We start from the raw sequence: 14,957 nt of genomic DNA, 5'->3' as shown, positions 1-14,957 counted from the left end.
ACCAGGGTCAGGAGGAGATTGGCGTAAGGCTTCCCAAGGGCATCCCAGAAGGACGTATCTGGAGAACCAGGAGACAATGTTGGAGGGGATGGCGGTCTGAGCCAGAGGGAGCTGGCTCAGCATGGCTGACGTCCCAGTCCAGATAGGGCGAGGGACTCAGGCAGAGGGTCCGGGGTTCTCGCAGGAGGTCTCTGAGGGTAGTTCTAGGCCCAGAGGGGACTGGACAGACCCGGGTCTCCAAGGGAGTTAAGGCAGAGGAATGAGGTCCCAGATGCTCGCCGGAAGGTACTCTGAGGGTGGCTCTGGTCCCCGAGGGAACTGGTGGATTTCCTACTGGGAGGAAAGGCATGGATGGAGGCTCCCCAAGGTGGAGGAGCCCATGAGTGTGGGTCCCAGGTCCTCGTTGGGGGGTTTTGAGGGGATCCTGGGCTCAGAGTAGATCAGGAATGATCCGCCGGGATCAGGGTATTTCGTGGCGGCTCCTGGGTCCCTAAGGAGGCGGGGGCTCCGGGGGGTCCCGGGTCGGGGGCTTGGGGCGGTGCTCACGTACCCACGGTGGTGACCAGCGTGCTGGCGAAGAAGAGCGCCGAGGCGAAGTCCCAGGCGGGGTCCGAGGCGTTGGCGGACCCCGAGGCGTTGGCGAGTGCTGCGCGCCCCAGCCGTCCTGCCGCCAGCATCCGCTCCACGAAGGCGTCCAGGGCGGGGGCAGCCACACACGGGCTGCGCTGCAGCAGCTGCTGGCGCAGAGTCTGCAGCTCAGCTCGGAGGCGGTCTTCGTGCGGCCGCTCCAGCCGCGCCACCAGCAGCGCGCCCAGCACCAGGTAAGCCATGTACGCCGCCAGGGCGCCCGCCAGGAGCGCTCCCCGCCGCATGGCGCAGCCGGCCGGCCCGCCAAGCTCCCGGCCGCCCCACTGACGTGGCCCCTGTCTCCCGACCGCCAGGCGCCCAGCTTCAGTTCCGGGAGTGCTTGACGCGCGGCCACCAGCGCCCCAAAGAGGAAGAAGAAGAAAAAGGGGAGGGGCGGGGGTGGAGGAAACTGAGGCGCGCCCCACCGCCAGGTGTGAAGACCGGGAGGGAGGAGACCAGCGCTCCCGGAGCCAGGAGACCGGCGGGATGCTTGGGTTGGGGGTATCCTTCCATTCCTCCCCTTTCCTTCCTTTGTTTCCTCCCCGGAGCCGCGGCTCCCTACGCCAGAGAGAATAGTAAGTATCTTTTCGGCTCGCGGTCCGAGGAGTCGCTCCCCGACTCCTTAGGGCCATTGCTCAAGGCTGCGAAGGTTGTGCGCCGCACCGGGGCGCGTGGCTGAGGGGACAAGGGGACAAACTGAAATCCAGCCCTCGCTCCACGCGCCAGGTCGTGCGTTCTGGAGTGGGACTGCGTCCACCTGGAGGGAACCCCTGTCTAACGCACAAAGGGGACACCACAGGGCCAGGTGTCACCTGTGCCCTCACAGAGTGGGGATCCTTAGCTATTCACCAAATCTTTGCTCAGCCCTCACTTTGTGCCCCGAGCTTAGCTGGGTGATGCTTGGGACACGCAGTGACCAAGACAGTCCCTGGGCCCTGCCCTCGGGGGGCGGGGACTCCCCACACTTCAACCGAGTGACAGCCCAGAGGGTCAGGGCTGTGATAAGGGAAGCACAGGCAGAGTGACAGGGGCTGGGATGGCGAAGCCTGGAGGACTGTGCAGCCAGGAGTCATAACTGAGAGACTAGAACAGTCTTCTGTTCTAGGTCCCCAGAAAAGACAGTGTCTCAGAAGAGGAAAGGGAAAGCCACAGTGACACGGCCACTTGCTGACATCCTTCCGGAGTGCTATCACTCCCCAGAAGTCATTTCTACCATTATCTTTGCCTGAGATAACTGGAGGAGACTGAGGGACAGAAAAGGGGAGGCTGAGGGGGAGACAGGGTTAGACAAAGGGGGAGACGGAGGGCAGAGACAGGAGAGACTAAGGTAGCTTAATGTTCAGGGCCCCTCACTTGCAGGTGTGCCCGTGTGTGCTCACTTGCTGGGGGTTATAATGTTTTTGGGCAAACCAGGGAAACCAGGTTGCAACACAGGAGCATTTTTATGACTTTTTGGGAAAATGTCTAAAGAAGTTGTTAAAGAGAAAACCACAGACCCCAAATGGCATCACTCGTGCTAAAGCCCATGATACCAAACCTAGATTTTAACATCTGACCTAACTGCAATTTTGTCCTTCCCCAGGAAGGTAATCTTAATCGGCCAGTCTGGAATTTCCGGATCAGCACCAGCGAGGTAATCTGTCATGTGGGACCTCACCATTTCTACACTCCCCACGCCCCCACCCCTACCCCCGCAAAGGAAGAAGAGGTATTCTATAAGATAGATTCTCACCCTCCCACCAAAAGAAGGTGACCTGGCCTGAAATAATTCTTTCTTTTCTCTTGCTAATAACTTCCTTGCCTCCTTCTATAAAAAAACCTCCATTTTGTACAACTCCTTCACGCTCCGTTCTATTTACTAGATGGGATGTCGCCCGATTCATAAATATTTGAATAAATCCTGTAGGTCTTCAAATTTACTCGGTTTAGTAAAGCAACTATACTCCAGTAAAAAAATAATTTAAGAAATTTTACTCGGTTTAGTTTGGGGTTTTTTGGTTTGTTTTGTTTGTGGGGTTTTTTGTTTTTGTTTTTGGCCGCATCACGCAGGCATATGTGGGATCTTAGTTCCGCAACCAGGGATGGAACCCACGGCCCCTGCACTGGAAGCGCGGCGGCTTAACCACTGGACCGCCAAGGAAGTCCCTAATTTTGTTTTCTTTTTCTTTTTTTTTTTTTTTGCGGTACGCGGGCCTCCAACTGTTGTGGCCTCTCCCGTTGCGGAGCACAGGCTCCGGACGCGCAGGCTCAGCAGCCATGGCTCACGGGCCCAGCCGCTCTGCGGCATGTGGGATCCTCCCGGACCGGGGCATGAACCCTTGTCCCCTGCATAGGCAGGTGGACTTTCAACCACTGCGCCACCAGGGAAGCCCCCTAATTTTGTTTTCTAACAATACGTCTTGAGGAAAGACACCTGGTTCTTCCCACCTAACTTGGTGGATATCCTTTTCTCCCTCAAAATAATCACTTTAATACCTAAAGTCGGCCAAAACTGTATAAGCGCTAGAGCCCGCACAACTCTGCTTAGCCCCTGGGGAGCACTAACGGGTCTCTCCTCTCCTGCTCCACACCCTTCTCTCGCTCCCCAGTATTCTCAAGAGCCAAATTGAGCGTTTGTCTATAGAGAACTCCATTTCCCATCGCCCTCTTCGCTCGACACCTACATTTCCCATCATGCACGACACCGTCTACTCCGTCGATTGTTCCGGGCTCCGCCCTCCTTGCCCTGCTGGCCTGACACTCGCCTACCTTCACCGGTCTCCAGCCCTCCCCTCTTACCCGCCTGCTTTTCTGGGCCTCCGTGAGGGGGCGTGGCGTCTGCGCGATAGTGACGCCCATTGGCTGTCGTGTGGCCGGTGAGGCGTGGCTACGGGAGCCGGGCGGGCACATTTCGAACCGTGGCTGGGGCTGCGGTGGCGGCGGCGGTAGCGAAAAATGCACCCGGCAGGCTTGGCGGCGGCGGGGACGCTACGGCAGCGTAAGTGGCGTACGTGGCCGACCGAGGAGATAGGGAGGGCGGGGCGTGGCGGGGCCGCCTCGGCGGGTGGCGAGGTCGCCACAGGTCGGAGGTCACGAGGTCAGGGATCTGGAGCTACGAGGTGTGCACAGCGCAGGGATGCCAGGTCCGGGTAGGAGGCGCATTGGACTCGATTCTTCTTTTCTTTAGGAAATTCCTTTAGAAGAAAACATGTTTGGGCAGGATATTGTGTGATGTGCAGAACAACGCGACTTTCATTCATTTGCAGTTAGCCGTCTGTCCTCTCCCCACCCTTCCGTGGCCTTGGGTTGTTGCCCACGCACCTTAGGACGGTGTTCATAGCCCTGCGTGATCGCAGAGGGCCGTGTTTACCCCTCATTTAAGCTTTGAACCTGTGTTTATTGTGCTGTTAATCCCCTTTTCCCATGTCTGTGAATTTGTATCTCTCTTTAAGTTCTTCTTCATCTCCGGGAGTGTGAGTGCGTGTCATTTATTCATTCAGCATCTCTTACTTCAGCTCCCTTGTGCCAGGCCCTGTGCTGCAATTTGGGTACCCAGTAGTAACCAGCAACTTGGCAACTTATAGCTCAGAGTTTAGTGGGAAGACAGACACTAAAGTTGGAAGCAAACTAGGCAACAGGATAATTTCGGGAGTGATTAGGACTGTAAAGGGAATAAGCCGGAAACTGACTAGGGGTTGAGGAGGCCTTAAGACATGATGCATGCATTCCTCCCTCAACCTTTGTAAGATGCCTGACTGGCCCTGTGGTAGGCGATGCTGGGGATACAGCCGTGCCCATCAGTGCTGGTTCCTGTCTTCATGGAGCTTACCAGTACAGAGCAGAAGACAGCGACAGCCTAGCGTGATGGAGCTGTGATAAGAGAAGAGCAAGCAGAGGGGTCAGGGCTGGGATTGGGGAAGCACAATCAGAGTGGTTATGGCTGGGATGGAGGTGTTGTGTTAGCCCAGATTAGGAAACATGAGCCAGCCCAGCTGTGTCAGTGAAGCTTCCTGGAAGAGGTAACATCGAGTGATGAGGAATTGGCCCGGGGAAGGGGATTGATTTAGGGTGCGAGGGAAAAGCGTGGGAGGCCTGTGCTGAGTAAGCAAGTAGACAAATGAATATAGATTCAGAAATTGTGACAAGTACTTGGAAGAGAAAAAAGAACCACTGGATGTTATGAGAAAGAACAGTGTGGGGCTAGTGCTTTATACTGAGGAGTAAGGAAGGTCTCTCTGAGAAGGACTCTTTTGAGCTGAGGCCTGAGTGCTGCATTGTCAGGTGTTAGTTGTGGGAAGGTGTTCCAAGGTGATAGCACTGTATGTTCAAAAGCCTGAGGGGGCAAGGAGCTTGGCAGGGTCAGGGCCCGAGAGGAGGAGGCCCTTGTGACTGGTGGAGTGAGTCCCAGGAGAGGTAGCAAACCAGGGTGGTTGGCAGGGCTGGGTCATGCAGGGCCTCCTAGGCATTTGGATTTTATTCTCAGCGCAGTGGGCACCGATTTCAGGCAGAGGGCATGCAATATTCTCTTTTACACTTAGAAAGATCATTCTTGCTGCTGACTGGAAAGGAGGTTGTTGGGGCTAAGAATGAACAGGGGAAGCTGGTAGGAGGACATTTAAGTCAGGTGCAAGATGACAGAGTCTGAGAAGGGAGGGTAACATTGAGACCAGGGGGGTGAGAACTGATGTCAGAGGTAAAGGCCCTGCTGAGGCCTTGGCAGGAAGTGATGGCTAGAGACAGCCCAGGGCACAGGGTGGGTGGCTGTGAAAGCCATGGGTGTGGTGAGATTGCCCTAGGTGAGAGACAGAAGACAAGGGTAAGGGTGGAAAACTGGGGCACACAATTCAGGGAGCTGGAGAGAAATCACTGATTGAGAAGGACCGATCAGAACATCAGCTCCGTGAAGGCAGGAGTTTTTCCCTTTTGGTTCACTGCTGTATCCACCTCAGCCGCAGCAGAGCCTAACCCACAGAGGTGCTCAGTCGATGTTTGTGGGGCTCCGACAGGAAAGAGAAAGAGGTAGTACAGTGCGTCAGAAGCCAAGAGAGCAGAGAGTTGGAGGTTGGCATTTGGAGCAAGGGCCTCAGTGCTGCCGAGGAGCTTGAGTGTGAGGAGAGTGGAATAACAGCCTTGGCCTGGTAGTGCAGAGGCATTTAGGGGACCGGTGAGAGCAGAACCCCAAATGCCAAGGGCTGAGGGGGCGACAAAGAAGGAGGAATTGCTTACACTAAAGCTTTCAGAAAGCCAGCCCTTTGGCCAGAGTGGGAGAGGGAAAAGAGAAGTGGTGCTTGGGGACAAGTGGGCCAGGGCCAGTGCTGCTTGCTCTGGGATAGAGGACTACCTGGGTCTGTTTTCAGGCTACAAATAATGAAGAGGAAGAGTCGAGGGTCTAGTTATTGATAATAGGTGACGGGATTGACCACTTTTTTGTGGGCCAGGCCAGGGGCTGAGGAGTTTATGTCACTTTGCCCTGGAGTGTTGACACCATCCTGCAGAGGAGAAAACTGAGGCGCACAGAAAGTCATGACATGGATTATGTGATTCCTCTTCCACATCCCATGGTAATCCTACCACCCTGTTCCCACTGTGGCGCCTGGCACAGAGGAGGAACTCAGTAAATGTTTGCTGCGGTGGCATGGCTTATTGGTCGGGGTGCTGGAGCCTGAGTGCTGGGTTCAGATCTGCCGTCTCCATATTCCCCATCTCAGTAGACAGCACTCCCATCCACTTGATTACTCAGACCAGAATCTGGGACGACAGGGTGTGAATTCCTTCATCTTCCTTACCCTAATGCAGCCAAGCACACCTCCAGCAATCCTGCCTCTCCTACCTCCAAACTGCCAGAAGCAGCCCCTCCCCTCCCCACCCCACCCCTGCCCACCCCATCCTGCTCTCCCACCTGGACCACCTCAGCAGCTTCCTCCCCCCTCCCCTCCTCTCCTCTCCCCTCCTCTCCTCTTGTCCCCGCCTTCCCAGTCTGTTCCCCACAAGAAATGGATCTTTTGAAAACTTGAAACCCGGCTCTGCTTCACACCATCTGCATGACTCTGGGCAAGGGCCTGAGCCTCTTGGGGCTCACGGTTCCCATCTGTAAAATGGGATGATAGTCTCACCAACACAAAATGGATTGTTGTGAGGATTAAATGAGTTAATCCACAGTGTTTAGAACACGGCCTGATATGCGGTTTAAGTGCTCAGCTGGGGTTTAATTATGACAATATTTAACATGGTGACCTGGGCTGGAATCCTGGTCTGTCACTCCCTCAATTTGGCCCTTTGCACGAGTCATTTAGCCAGTCTGAGCCTCGGTTTCCACATCTGTAAAATGGGCATGGCCATTTATTCATTCATCAGGTTTTTAAATTTATTTTTATTTTTATTTATTTTTGGCTGCGTTGGGTCTTCGTTGCTGCGCGCAGGCCCTCTCCAGTTGTGGGGAGCAGTGGTTTCTCTTGTTGCAGAGCATGGGCTCCAGGCTTGCGGGCTCAATAGTTGTGGCTCGCAGGCTCCAGAGCACTGGTCAGTAGTTATGGCGCAAGGGCCTAGCCACTTGGCAGCATGTAGGATCCTCCCGGACCAGGGCCCGAACCTGTGTCCCCTGCATTGGCAGGCAGACTCCCAACCACTGCGCCACCAGGGAAGCCCTTTTTAAAAATTTATTTATTTTTATTTATTTATTTTTATTTTTACATCAGGTTTTTTTTTTTTTTTTTTTTTTTTGCGGTACGCGGGCCTCTCACTGATGTGGCCTCTCCCGTTGTGGAGCACAGGCTCCGGATGCACAGGCTCAGCGGCCATGGCTTACGGGCCCAGCCGCTCCGCAGCATGTGGGATCTTCCCAGACCGGGGCACAAACCCGTGTACCCTGCATCGGCAGGCGGACTCTCAACCACTGCGCCACCAGGGAAGCCCTACATCAGGTTTTTATCAAGCACCTACTCTAACCCTGTTCTAGGGGCTGGGGCTACAGCCACAAGCAAGACAAAGCTCCTCACCTTGGCGGGGGCTCGCATTTGAGTGGGGGAGACAGACAGTGAATAAAATAAACAGCTCGTATGTCAGCTGTTGCTGAGTTCTGTGGATATGAATGAAGTGGGGAAGAGGGATGAGGGGGTGGCACCAGGGGAGATGCAGTTGTAGACAGGATGGCTGGGGAAGGCCCCACGGAGCCAAGACCTCGAGGAGAGGAGGGAGCCCTGAGGATGTCTGGGGCAAGAGCATTCAGGCAGAGGAACCGCCAGTGAAGAGGCCCTGAGGTGGGAATGTGCCTGGTGTGTTCACTGAGTACTGAGGCCCGTGTGGCTGGAGCTGGATGAGTAAGAGGGAACATGAAGGGAGAAGGTCTCTCTAGAGACCTTGTTTGTAAGAGGCTTAGCACAGGATTCTGTGCACAGTCAACCCCAGTACATAGTAGCCGTCATCGTCATCCTCCTCATCATCATTGTTATTTGGATGGATGGATGGATGGATGGATGGCAGGCAGGCAGAGGCCACCCACACCTGACTAGACAACCCATCTGACAGCTAAACCAGTGCCCCACTGTGGCAGAAGTGGGAGGGAGAGCTCCTGCCAACTGAATGAGGCTCCCCACCCTTCTCCCCCTGCAGCCTCGAAGCGGAGGGTACCTGTGTCCCAGCCAGGCATGGCTGACCCCCACCAGCTTTTTGATGACACGAGTTCGGCCCAGCGCCGAGGCTATGGGGCCCAGCGGGCGCCTGGCGGCCTGGGCTACCCTACAGCCTCCGCCTCGCCCCAGGCGGCCTTCCTGGGTGATCCTGTGTCCAACATGGCCATGGCCTACGGGAGCAGCCTAGCCGCGCAGGGCAAGCAGCTGGTGGATAAGAACGTGAGTGGGCCGGGCTGGTGGGGGGGGGCAGGTGGGGGCCTTGGGGCCAGGGCTTGAGGTGGGCGCTCTGCCTCCCCAGATCGACCGCTTCATCCCCGTCACCAAGCTCAAGTGTTACTTCGCCGTGGACACCACGTATGTGGGCAAAAAGCTGGGTTTGCTTCTCTTCCCCTACCTGCACCAGGTGAGCATCTGAGCCGGGTGGCAGCCTGTAGGCAGGGGTGGGGCAGGCGGGGGCAGGCATGAGAGGCAGGAAGATCGCTGAGAGAGGGCCTGTAGGCGGGCCAGGAGCCCAGCTCTGGTCCTGCCTGCCCCCTCCACCCTCCCCACAGGACTGGGAGGTGCAGTACCAGCAGGACACACCAGTGGCCCCGCGCTTTGATGTCAACGCTCCTGACCTCTACATTCCAGGTTTTACCCTACCCACCACGGCCCGGTGCCCTCCTCCCTCTGGGTGGGCCTGTCTCGGGCAGAGGTTTAGGTGCCTGGAGGCCCTGGATGGTCCTTCTTCTTCTGACTAGTGTCTGTGTGTCTCCCTCTCACAGCCATGGCTTTCATCACCTACGTCTTGGTGGCTGGCCTGGCGCTGGGGACCCAGGATAGGTAAGAGAGGCCTGGAGTAGGCAGAGTGGTGTGGGGTTTGGGGGAGCTGAGGGGCAGTCAGGAAAGTCTCTTGGTTCCTCTGTCTCAGAAGAGCCCCACCATGTTCCCAGTTAGCCCAAGACAGAGCCCGCACGGTCACCCTTGCCCCTTTCCTCTTTCCCACCCATGTGCAGCCCATCACCACACCCTGTGCTGGGTGACACTAAATCCATCCTTCCCCTGGCCTCTCCTAACCAGCTGCCCGGCCCCCACACACCCCCTGCACCCCGACTCCGGCAGGAAGGTCTTGGCTGAGACGTGAGCCTGGCCATGTCCCCCCCTGCTCAGAAGCTGTCCCTAGCTCCCCTGTCCCCAGACCAAACCCTAGCTCCTTAGCCTGGCACTGCCTGCCATTCTCCCTCACTCTGCTGCGCCACTCTGGTCCTCTTTCTGTTTCTCCAGAGGACCTGGGTTGCCTCCCCAGGGCCTTTGCACATCAGTTCCCTTTGCTGGGGAGTGTGTTCCTCCCCTACATCACCTGCTGAGCACCTATTCACTCATGATGTCTCCACTGCGATGTTACTTCCTCAGGGAAGCCTTTCCACCCTCCAGCCTGCGTCAGGCCCCCACCTCTCACTCATAGACCCCTGTTCATTTCCTTTGTGGCATGGAAAACAGTTGTCATTAGAGTCCATTAATTGGTGAGGCACTGGGGATATGGCAGAGACTAAGGTCCTTCTTCCCCAATCAGCTCCTTCCTCCTTCAAGCCTTAGCTCAAGTGTCTGATACCCACCTCCCAACGGGGTCACACACCTCCCCTGCCCTGTGCTTCCCCCATCCCAGCCCTGACCTTTCTGGGCTGTCACTGGGAATGGGATTTCCAGGACAAGGCCCAGATCCATCTTGGTCCCTGCCGGCTCTTCAGCATGCCCCCCGCCCCAATACAGGCTGTCCCCAGGCAGATGCTTAGGGAGGGTCTGAGCCAGCTAACTGAATGACAGAGATTGGGTGTTGACAGGTTCTCCCCAGACCTCCTGGGGCTGCAGGCAAGCTCCGCGTTGGCCTGGCTGACACTGGAGGTGCTGGCCATCCTGCTCGGCCTCTACCTTGTCACTGTCAACACAGATCTCACCACTATCGACCTGGTGGCCTTCTTGGGCTACAAATATGTTGGGTGAGTACCCCCTCCGCCTTCCCACCGCCAGCCCCCAGCCCTGGGGCTTCTTCCTCAGACCAGCCTTCCCCTTTCCCCCACAGGATGATTGGCGGGGTCCTCATGGGCCTGCTCTTTGGAAAGGTTGGCTACTACCTGGTGCTGAGCTGGTGCTGTGTGTCCATCTTTGTGTTCATGGTGAGCCGGGGCTCAGGGAAGGATGGGACTCAGGGCACCGGCCTCCTGGGCAGAGTTGGGGGTCCCTGGAGGCATCCAAGCAGGGGATGTCAGGTGGGGAGTTTAGACCAGAGGCCCCACACTGGTGAACTGAGGAGCCCTGGAGTGGCTGCCCTAGCCTGAGGGCCCGGAGAGCTTCCTGGAAGAGGGGGTGTCCAAGCGGGGTCCTGAAGGAAGAGGAGGCGCCAGCCAGGCTACTAGAGTGGGCTCTCACCCCCACTCCACTCTCCTTGCATGATGGGCTTTCCTACCGGAATTTCCTTTAGGGTGAAAAGAGTTCCATATCCTCAAAGTAGCTTCTCTGAGAGTTCATCCAGCTGGAGTGGAGGTGCTGGTTAAGAGCACTGGGATCCACCAGGCCTGGGTTTGAACCCAGGGTTCGCTCGATCCTGGGCAGATCACTTCCTCTCTTTAAACCTGCTTCCCCTTTTGTAAAATGGGGATGATGATAACTGCACGTCAGGGTACTGGGAGGATTCAGTGTGAGGAGCAGAGGGCAGAAGCCAGGGGCTGGTGGGCCGGATCTGCTCAGATCAACTCCGACTTAGATGTCATTATTTAGAATTCTGGCGGGGGAGGGGGTGGGCAAAAAAGTTAAGAAGAAAAAGAAGGCATTTCTGGCTTGTGTTGAAAAATTGTCAAGGGTCAACACAAGCTGGTGGCGGCCAAAGGGCCAAGCCTGGCCGTCCCCTCAGGTGGAGTATTCACAGTGAACTTCCTCACCTCACTCACTTAAGAGGCCTCGCCTAGCGTTTGAGTTTGGAACCCTCACATTTGCTCCCAAGGCCTCCGCGTCTGTTAGGAGATTTGGGAGAAAGCAAGGCTCCTCAAGAGCAGAGACCTGAGCCCACCTGCCCTATGGAGGGGGGGAAACTAGAGTTAGGAAGGAGTGCGAGCTCAAGAGTGAACGCCTCCCCCGCCCAGATCCGGACGCTGCGGCTGAAGATCCTGGCCGAGGCGGCGGCCGAGGGCGTCCCGGTGCGTGGGGCGCGGAACCAGCTGCGCATGTACCTGACCATGGCCGTGGCGGCGGCGCAGCCGCTGCTCATGTACTGGCTCACCTTCCACCTGGTGCGGTGAGGGCGGCCCCGCGACGCCTCCAGGTGCTGCTTCCGGTAGCCACCGCGCTGCCGCCGCTCATCTCCCGGCCACCTGCCGGCCACAGGGTCCGGCCCGCCGCCCGAGTCCCTCCCTCCCTCCCCATCCTCGCCGAGGTGCTGAGATCTCCAGCTGCACAGGCCGCCCCCCAGGAGTGCGGCCACTGTTCCAGAAACAATAAACCGTGATGGGCACGGCGTGGGCAGCCTCTCCTTGGCGCGCGGTGCCCAGCAGGGGGCAGGCCCGGTCCGGGAAGGGGGATGGGGAAGGGCGGGACGGGGACAAAAGGCAACCTGGAGGCCGAGAGAAGGTTTAATGAGCCCAGGTCAGGCCCGTCAGTGGGAAGCCTCCTTCTTCTTGCCCTCCTTCTTCTTCTCCTCCTTCTTCTCCTTCTTCTTCTCCTTTTTCACCTTGGACTTCTTGACCTTCCCCGGGGCGCTTTTGTGCTGCTCGGAGCCGGCCGCGCCAGGCTGTGGGGCGGAGGGCGGTGGGGGAGGGAGAGGAGAGAGAGGGTGCGCCTGTGAGACATCGGCCTGAATTCCGGGCTGGGACTCCGCCCTCACCTGGGGCGCCGGGCACCCGCTAGAGAGGGGTAAGCCTCCTACCTTCGCCTCATTTTCTGAGTCGCTGGAACTGCTGCTGGAATCTGAGGCGCTCCCTTGCTCGTGGCTGTGCTCATGGCCGTGGCCGTGCTGATGCTAGTCGGAGGCATGGCAGTGAGGCCGGGGACCCCTTTCCCAGCTCCCATCCCACCATGTCGGAGGCCCCAGACCTAGCGGGGCCCTGGGGTCAAAAACACCCTCCTACGAATTAAGTGACTTACCTTCAGGTTATCAGCTCCCTGAACTTTGGCGGGGGCGTGCTTGGGGTCTCCCACCTTGCCTGCCCCCTGGGGCTTCTTGGAAGTGGACTCCAGGGCTGCAGAGAGAAGAGAAATTGGGTGAGTTGGTGCAAGCGCAGGGAATGCCCCGTTGGAGGCAATCCCTGGGTTTGAATCTGGCCCCCTGCCCCTCAAGCTCCGCACTCCCCAGGATCGCACCTGCTGACAGATCGACCTCCATGGTGGTGAGAGAAGATACCTCTGCCGGGCCAGAGGCAGGGGACGGTCCCGGAAGTTCTGAGGAGCCCTACCCAAGACCTTTGTTCAGAGTCCTTAGCCCTGACTCAGAGCCCCTCCCCGGCACCGCCCAACTGGTCCTCTGGGAAATGGGGAGGGTGGACAGTTAACTTATGTCTCCCCTGCACCACCACCCACCCAGTGAGCCTTGGCAAGTGGGCGGTGGGTGGGGCTGGGGGAGGAATGTGTGGGCAGTTGCAGATTTGAGGGGCTAGAGCTGTTATCAGCTTCCCCTAAAAGGGTCGATCCTTGCTTTTGAAGAAATGAGAGGGAGGGTGCCTCCCCGTGCCCTCTGTGATCATACTGACACTCCTTGTGTACTTACTACGTGCTGGGGCGCTGTTGCAAGGGCTTCAGATACATTGACTCACTATAGCAATGCCTTTGGCTTGGTTGGGAGCAGTGTCTGAAGGGGTGAAGAGCATGCACTTGGAACCAGTCTGCTGCTTGGAAGCCCATCTGTATTACTTAGTAGCAGAGTGATCTGGGGAAAGTTACTCCCCCTCTCTGGGCCTCAGTTTCCTCATCTGTAAAGAACAGCTACCATATGGAGCTGTTGTAAGAATCAAATGGATTAGTTTCCCACAACCATGCCTGCACACAGTTACAAGGAGTAAGTGCTTATAAAATAATGTTTGGCTTTTAAGTAAAAGGTAGCTATGGTTGCTATCCCTATTTTACAGATGAGAAAACCGAGGGACCAGTTAAGATGACAAGGGACAAAACTAGCCCCTTGTGAACAGGCTAGAGCTGAGATTCGAACCCAGGCAGTGTAGCTCAAGTCCAAGGCTGTGCCTGGCCCCTTTGTCTCACCTGGGGGTCACTCAGCAGAAGGGGCAGCCAGGCGAGCCCAGCCTTCCCTCCCCACACTGCGCAGGGCCCAGGTTAGGCCCAGGGAGGAGTTGGGGCCTGCGTCATCTGTTCCGATGGCTCTGAGGCTAGGAGTCCTTTCGAGTCCCTCTCCAGCCCAGCCCTGCTGCCAAGTTGACTGCCTGGACCTGCAGGAGTGGCAGGCAAGGCTGGCATTTAGGCAGGAGCAGGTAGCTGAGGCCTGCGGATGATGTCGAGCGTGTAGCAATCAGCCTTGTGCATTCAGGTCTCTGCTCCAAAGTCCGTTCCTTAGAGGAGACTGCCCTGACTGCTGGCTCCACGGAGCCTCGCCACTCCATCCCCTTTCCCCTGCTTCGTGGCCAGCATAGATAGCCCTTGCTTACCACTCTCTGAGGTTATCTTTCTTCTCACGTGTTCCTTCAGCATATATTTATTGAGTACCTACTATGTGTCCAGGAGAGTTCAAGTTCTGGGGACACAGAGCTGAACAAAACCAGCAAAAATTCCAGCCCCATGGAATTGACATTCTAGTGTGGGGAACAAGGCAAAATGTAGAGTATGTTAGAAAAAGCTGGAAACAAAACTGTCCGTCAGTTGGTGAATAGATATACAAAATGTGATATATCTATCCATACGATGGAATATTATTCAGCAATAAAAAGGAATGAACTCCTGACATACGCTACAGCTACATAAACCTCAAAAACATTTTGTTGGGTGAAAGAAGCCAGACACAAGAGACTGCATATTGTATGTTATCATTCATATGAAGTATTCAGAAAAGGCAATTAGACAAAGTAGATTAGTGGTTGCTGGGAGCTGAGTGTGGGAATGGCGATTAGCTGTAAATGGCCATGAGGGATCTTACTGGGGGGAAGGGGATGAAAATGTTCTAAAACAGATTTACGGTGATAGTTGCACCACTTGGTAAAATTATTAAAAATCACTGAATTGTATATTTGAAATGGGTTTTATGTAACCTATAACTCAATGAACTCTATTTTTTTTTAAAAGTAATATGTGTTAAGAAGAGCAATACAGCAAGAAGGGGGACCAGGGAATAACTATGTAGTATGTTTGGGAGACGCTGGATTTCAGATAGAGTTACCAGGGAAGCCTCACTGAAGTCTTTTCTGAGTACAGATCTGAAGGTGAGAAAACAAGCCATGCAAGCACATGGAGGCATATCTAGGCAGAGGGAGTAGCAAGTGCAAAGGCCCTGAGGCAGGAATGTACCTGTGTATCTGAAGAGCTGGAGGGAGAGAGGTAGAAGAGGAGGGGTGGTTGGGGTGGGTGGTGGAATGTCTTGTAAATCAAAGACCTTTGGTCTTTACTCTGAGTGAGAAGAGGAGGTGAACAGTGATTGTGGCTTTGCTGACAACCGTGTGCAGGATATGAGAGAAAGTGCCTGTCTCTCCTGGCAGAACATAAATTCAGGAGGGTGGGAGCTTCGTTGCTTTGCTCAGCGCCTGGAAGGGTGTGACT

General features: G+C 56.1%; 2 protein-coding genes across 9 annotated transcripts; one reads left to right on the top strand and one right to left on the bottom strand.

Annotated features, from left to right (window-relative positions):
• The first annotated feature begins 765 nt into the window (after window positions 1-765).
• LOC309794898 (protein YIF1B-like) lies at window positions 766-11,723 on the top strand. Of its 8 annotated transcripts, XM_082606809.1 has the most exons (10): window positions 768-821; window positions 942-1,202; window positions 2,210-2,260; window positions 8,215-8,453; window positions 8,533-8,637; window positions 8,786-8,864; window positions 8,999-9,056; window positions 10,055-10,210; window positions 10,294-10,387; window positions 11,351-11,723. In XM_082606809.1, exons 4-10 carry the CDS (start codon window positions 8,250-8,252, stop codon window positions 11,504-11,506), a joined length of 852 nt encoding a protein of 283 aa, XP_082462935.1. In that variant the 5' UTR covers window positions 768-821; window positions 942-1,202; window positions 2,210-2,260; window positions 8,215-8,249; the 3' UTR covers window positions 11,507-11,723. The 8 variants fall into 8 exon arrangements, with proteins under 8 accessions (XP_082462936.1, XP_082462935.1, XP_082462931.1 ...); XM_082606810.1 differs by lacking the exon at window positions 942-1,202 and having other exon boundaries at window positions 766-821; XM_082606805.1 differs by lacking the exons at window positions 768-821; window positions 942-1,202; window positions 2,210-2,260 and adding an exon at window positions 3,493-3,613.
• A 99-nt stretch (window positions 11,724-11,822) lies between these two features.
• LOC309794900 (immortalization up-regulated protein) lies at window positions 11,823-12,714 on the bottom strand. Its single transcript, XM_082606814.1, has 4 exons — window positions 12,564-12,714; window positions 12,348-12,442; window positions 12,130-12,222; window positions 11,823-11,994 (listed from the first exon to the last, which is right to left on the bottom strand). The coding sequence occupies exons 1-4, from the start codon at window positions 12,583-12,585 to the stop codon at window positions 11,860-11,862; spliced, it is 345 nt and encodes a 114-aa protein (XP_082462940.1). The 5' UTR covers window positions 12,586-12,714; the 3' UTR covers window positions 11,823-11,859.
• Window positions 12,715-14,957: the final 2,243 nt, after the last annotated feature.

This window comes from Mesoplodon mirus (genome assembly GCF_964341445.2).
Source record: "Mesoplodon mirus genome assembly, chromosome: 19".
NCBI lineage: Eukaryota > Metazoa > Chordata > Mammalia > Artiodactyla > Ziphiidae > Mesoplodon > Mesoplodon mirus.
The sequence above is the reverse complement of the archived record's forward strand: the minus strand, read 5'-3'. Positions and strand labels throughout refer to the sequence as shown.

Excerpts from the sequence above, each read along its gene's own strand:
- LOC309794898 (XM_082606805.1), top strand. The coding sequence starts at position 3,562 with ATGCACCCGGCAGGCTTGGCGGCGGCGGGGACGCTACGGCAGCGTAAG. Across the intron at positions 8,454-8,532 it reads AGCAGCTGGTGGATAAGAAC|ATCGACCGCTTCATCCCCGT; the intron begins GTGAGTGGGCCG and ends CTGCCTCCCCAG. Across the intron at positions 9,057-10,054 it reads GCGCTGGGGACCCAGGATAG|GTTCTCCCCAGACCTCCTGG; the intron begins GTAAGAGAGGCC and ends GGGTGTTGACAG.
- LOC309794900 (XM_082606814.1), bottom strand. The coding sequence starts at position 12,585 with ATGGAGGTCGATCTGTCAGCAG. Across the intron at positions 12,223-12,347 it reads AGGGAGCTGATAACCTGAAG|CATCAGCACGGCCACGGCCA; the intron begins GTAAGTCACTTA and ends GCCTCCGACTAG. Across the intron at positions 11,995-12,129 it reads ACTCAGAAAATGAGGCGAAG|CCTGGCGCGGCCGGCTCCGA; the intron begins GTAGGAGGCTTA and ends TCCGCCCCACAG.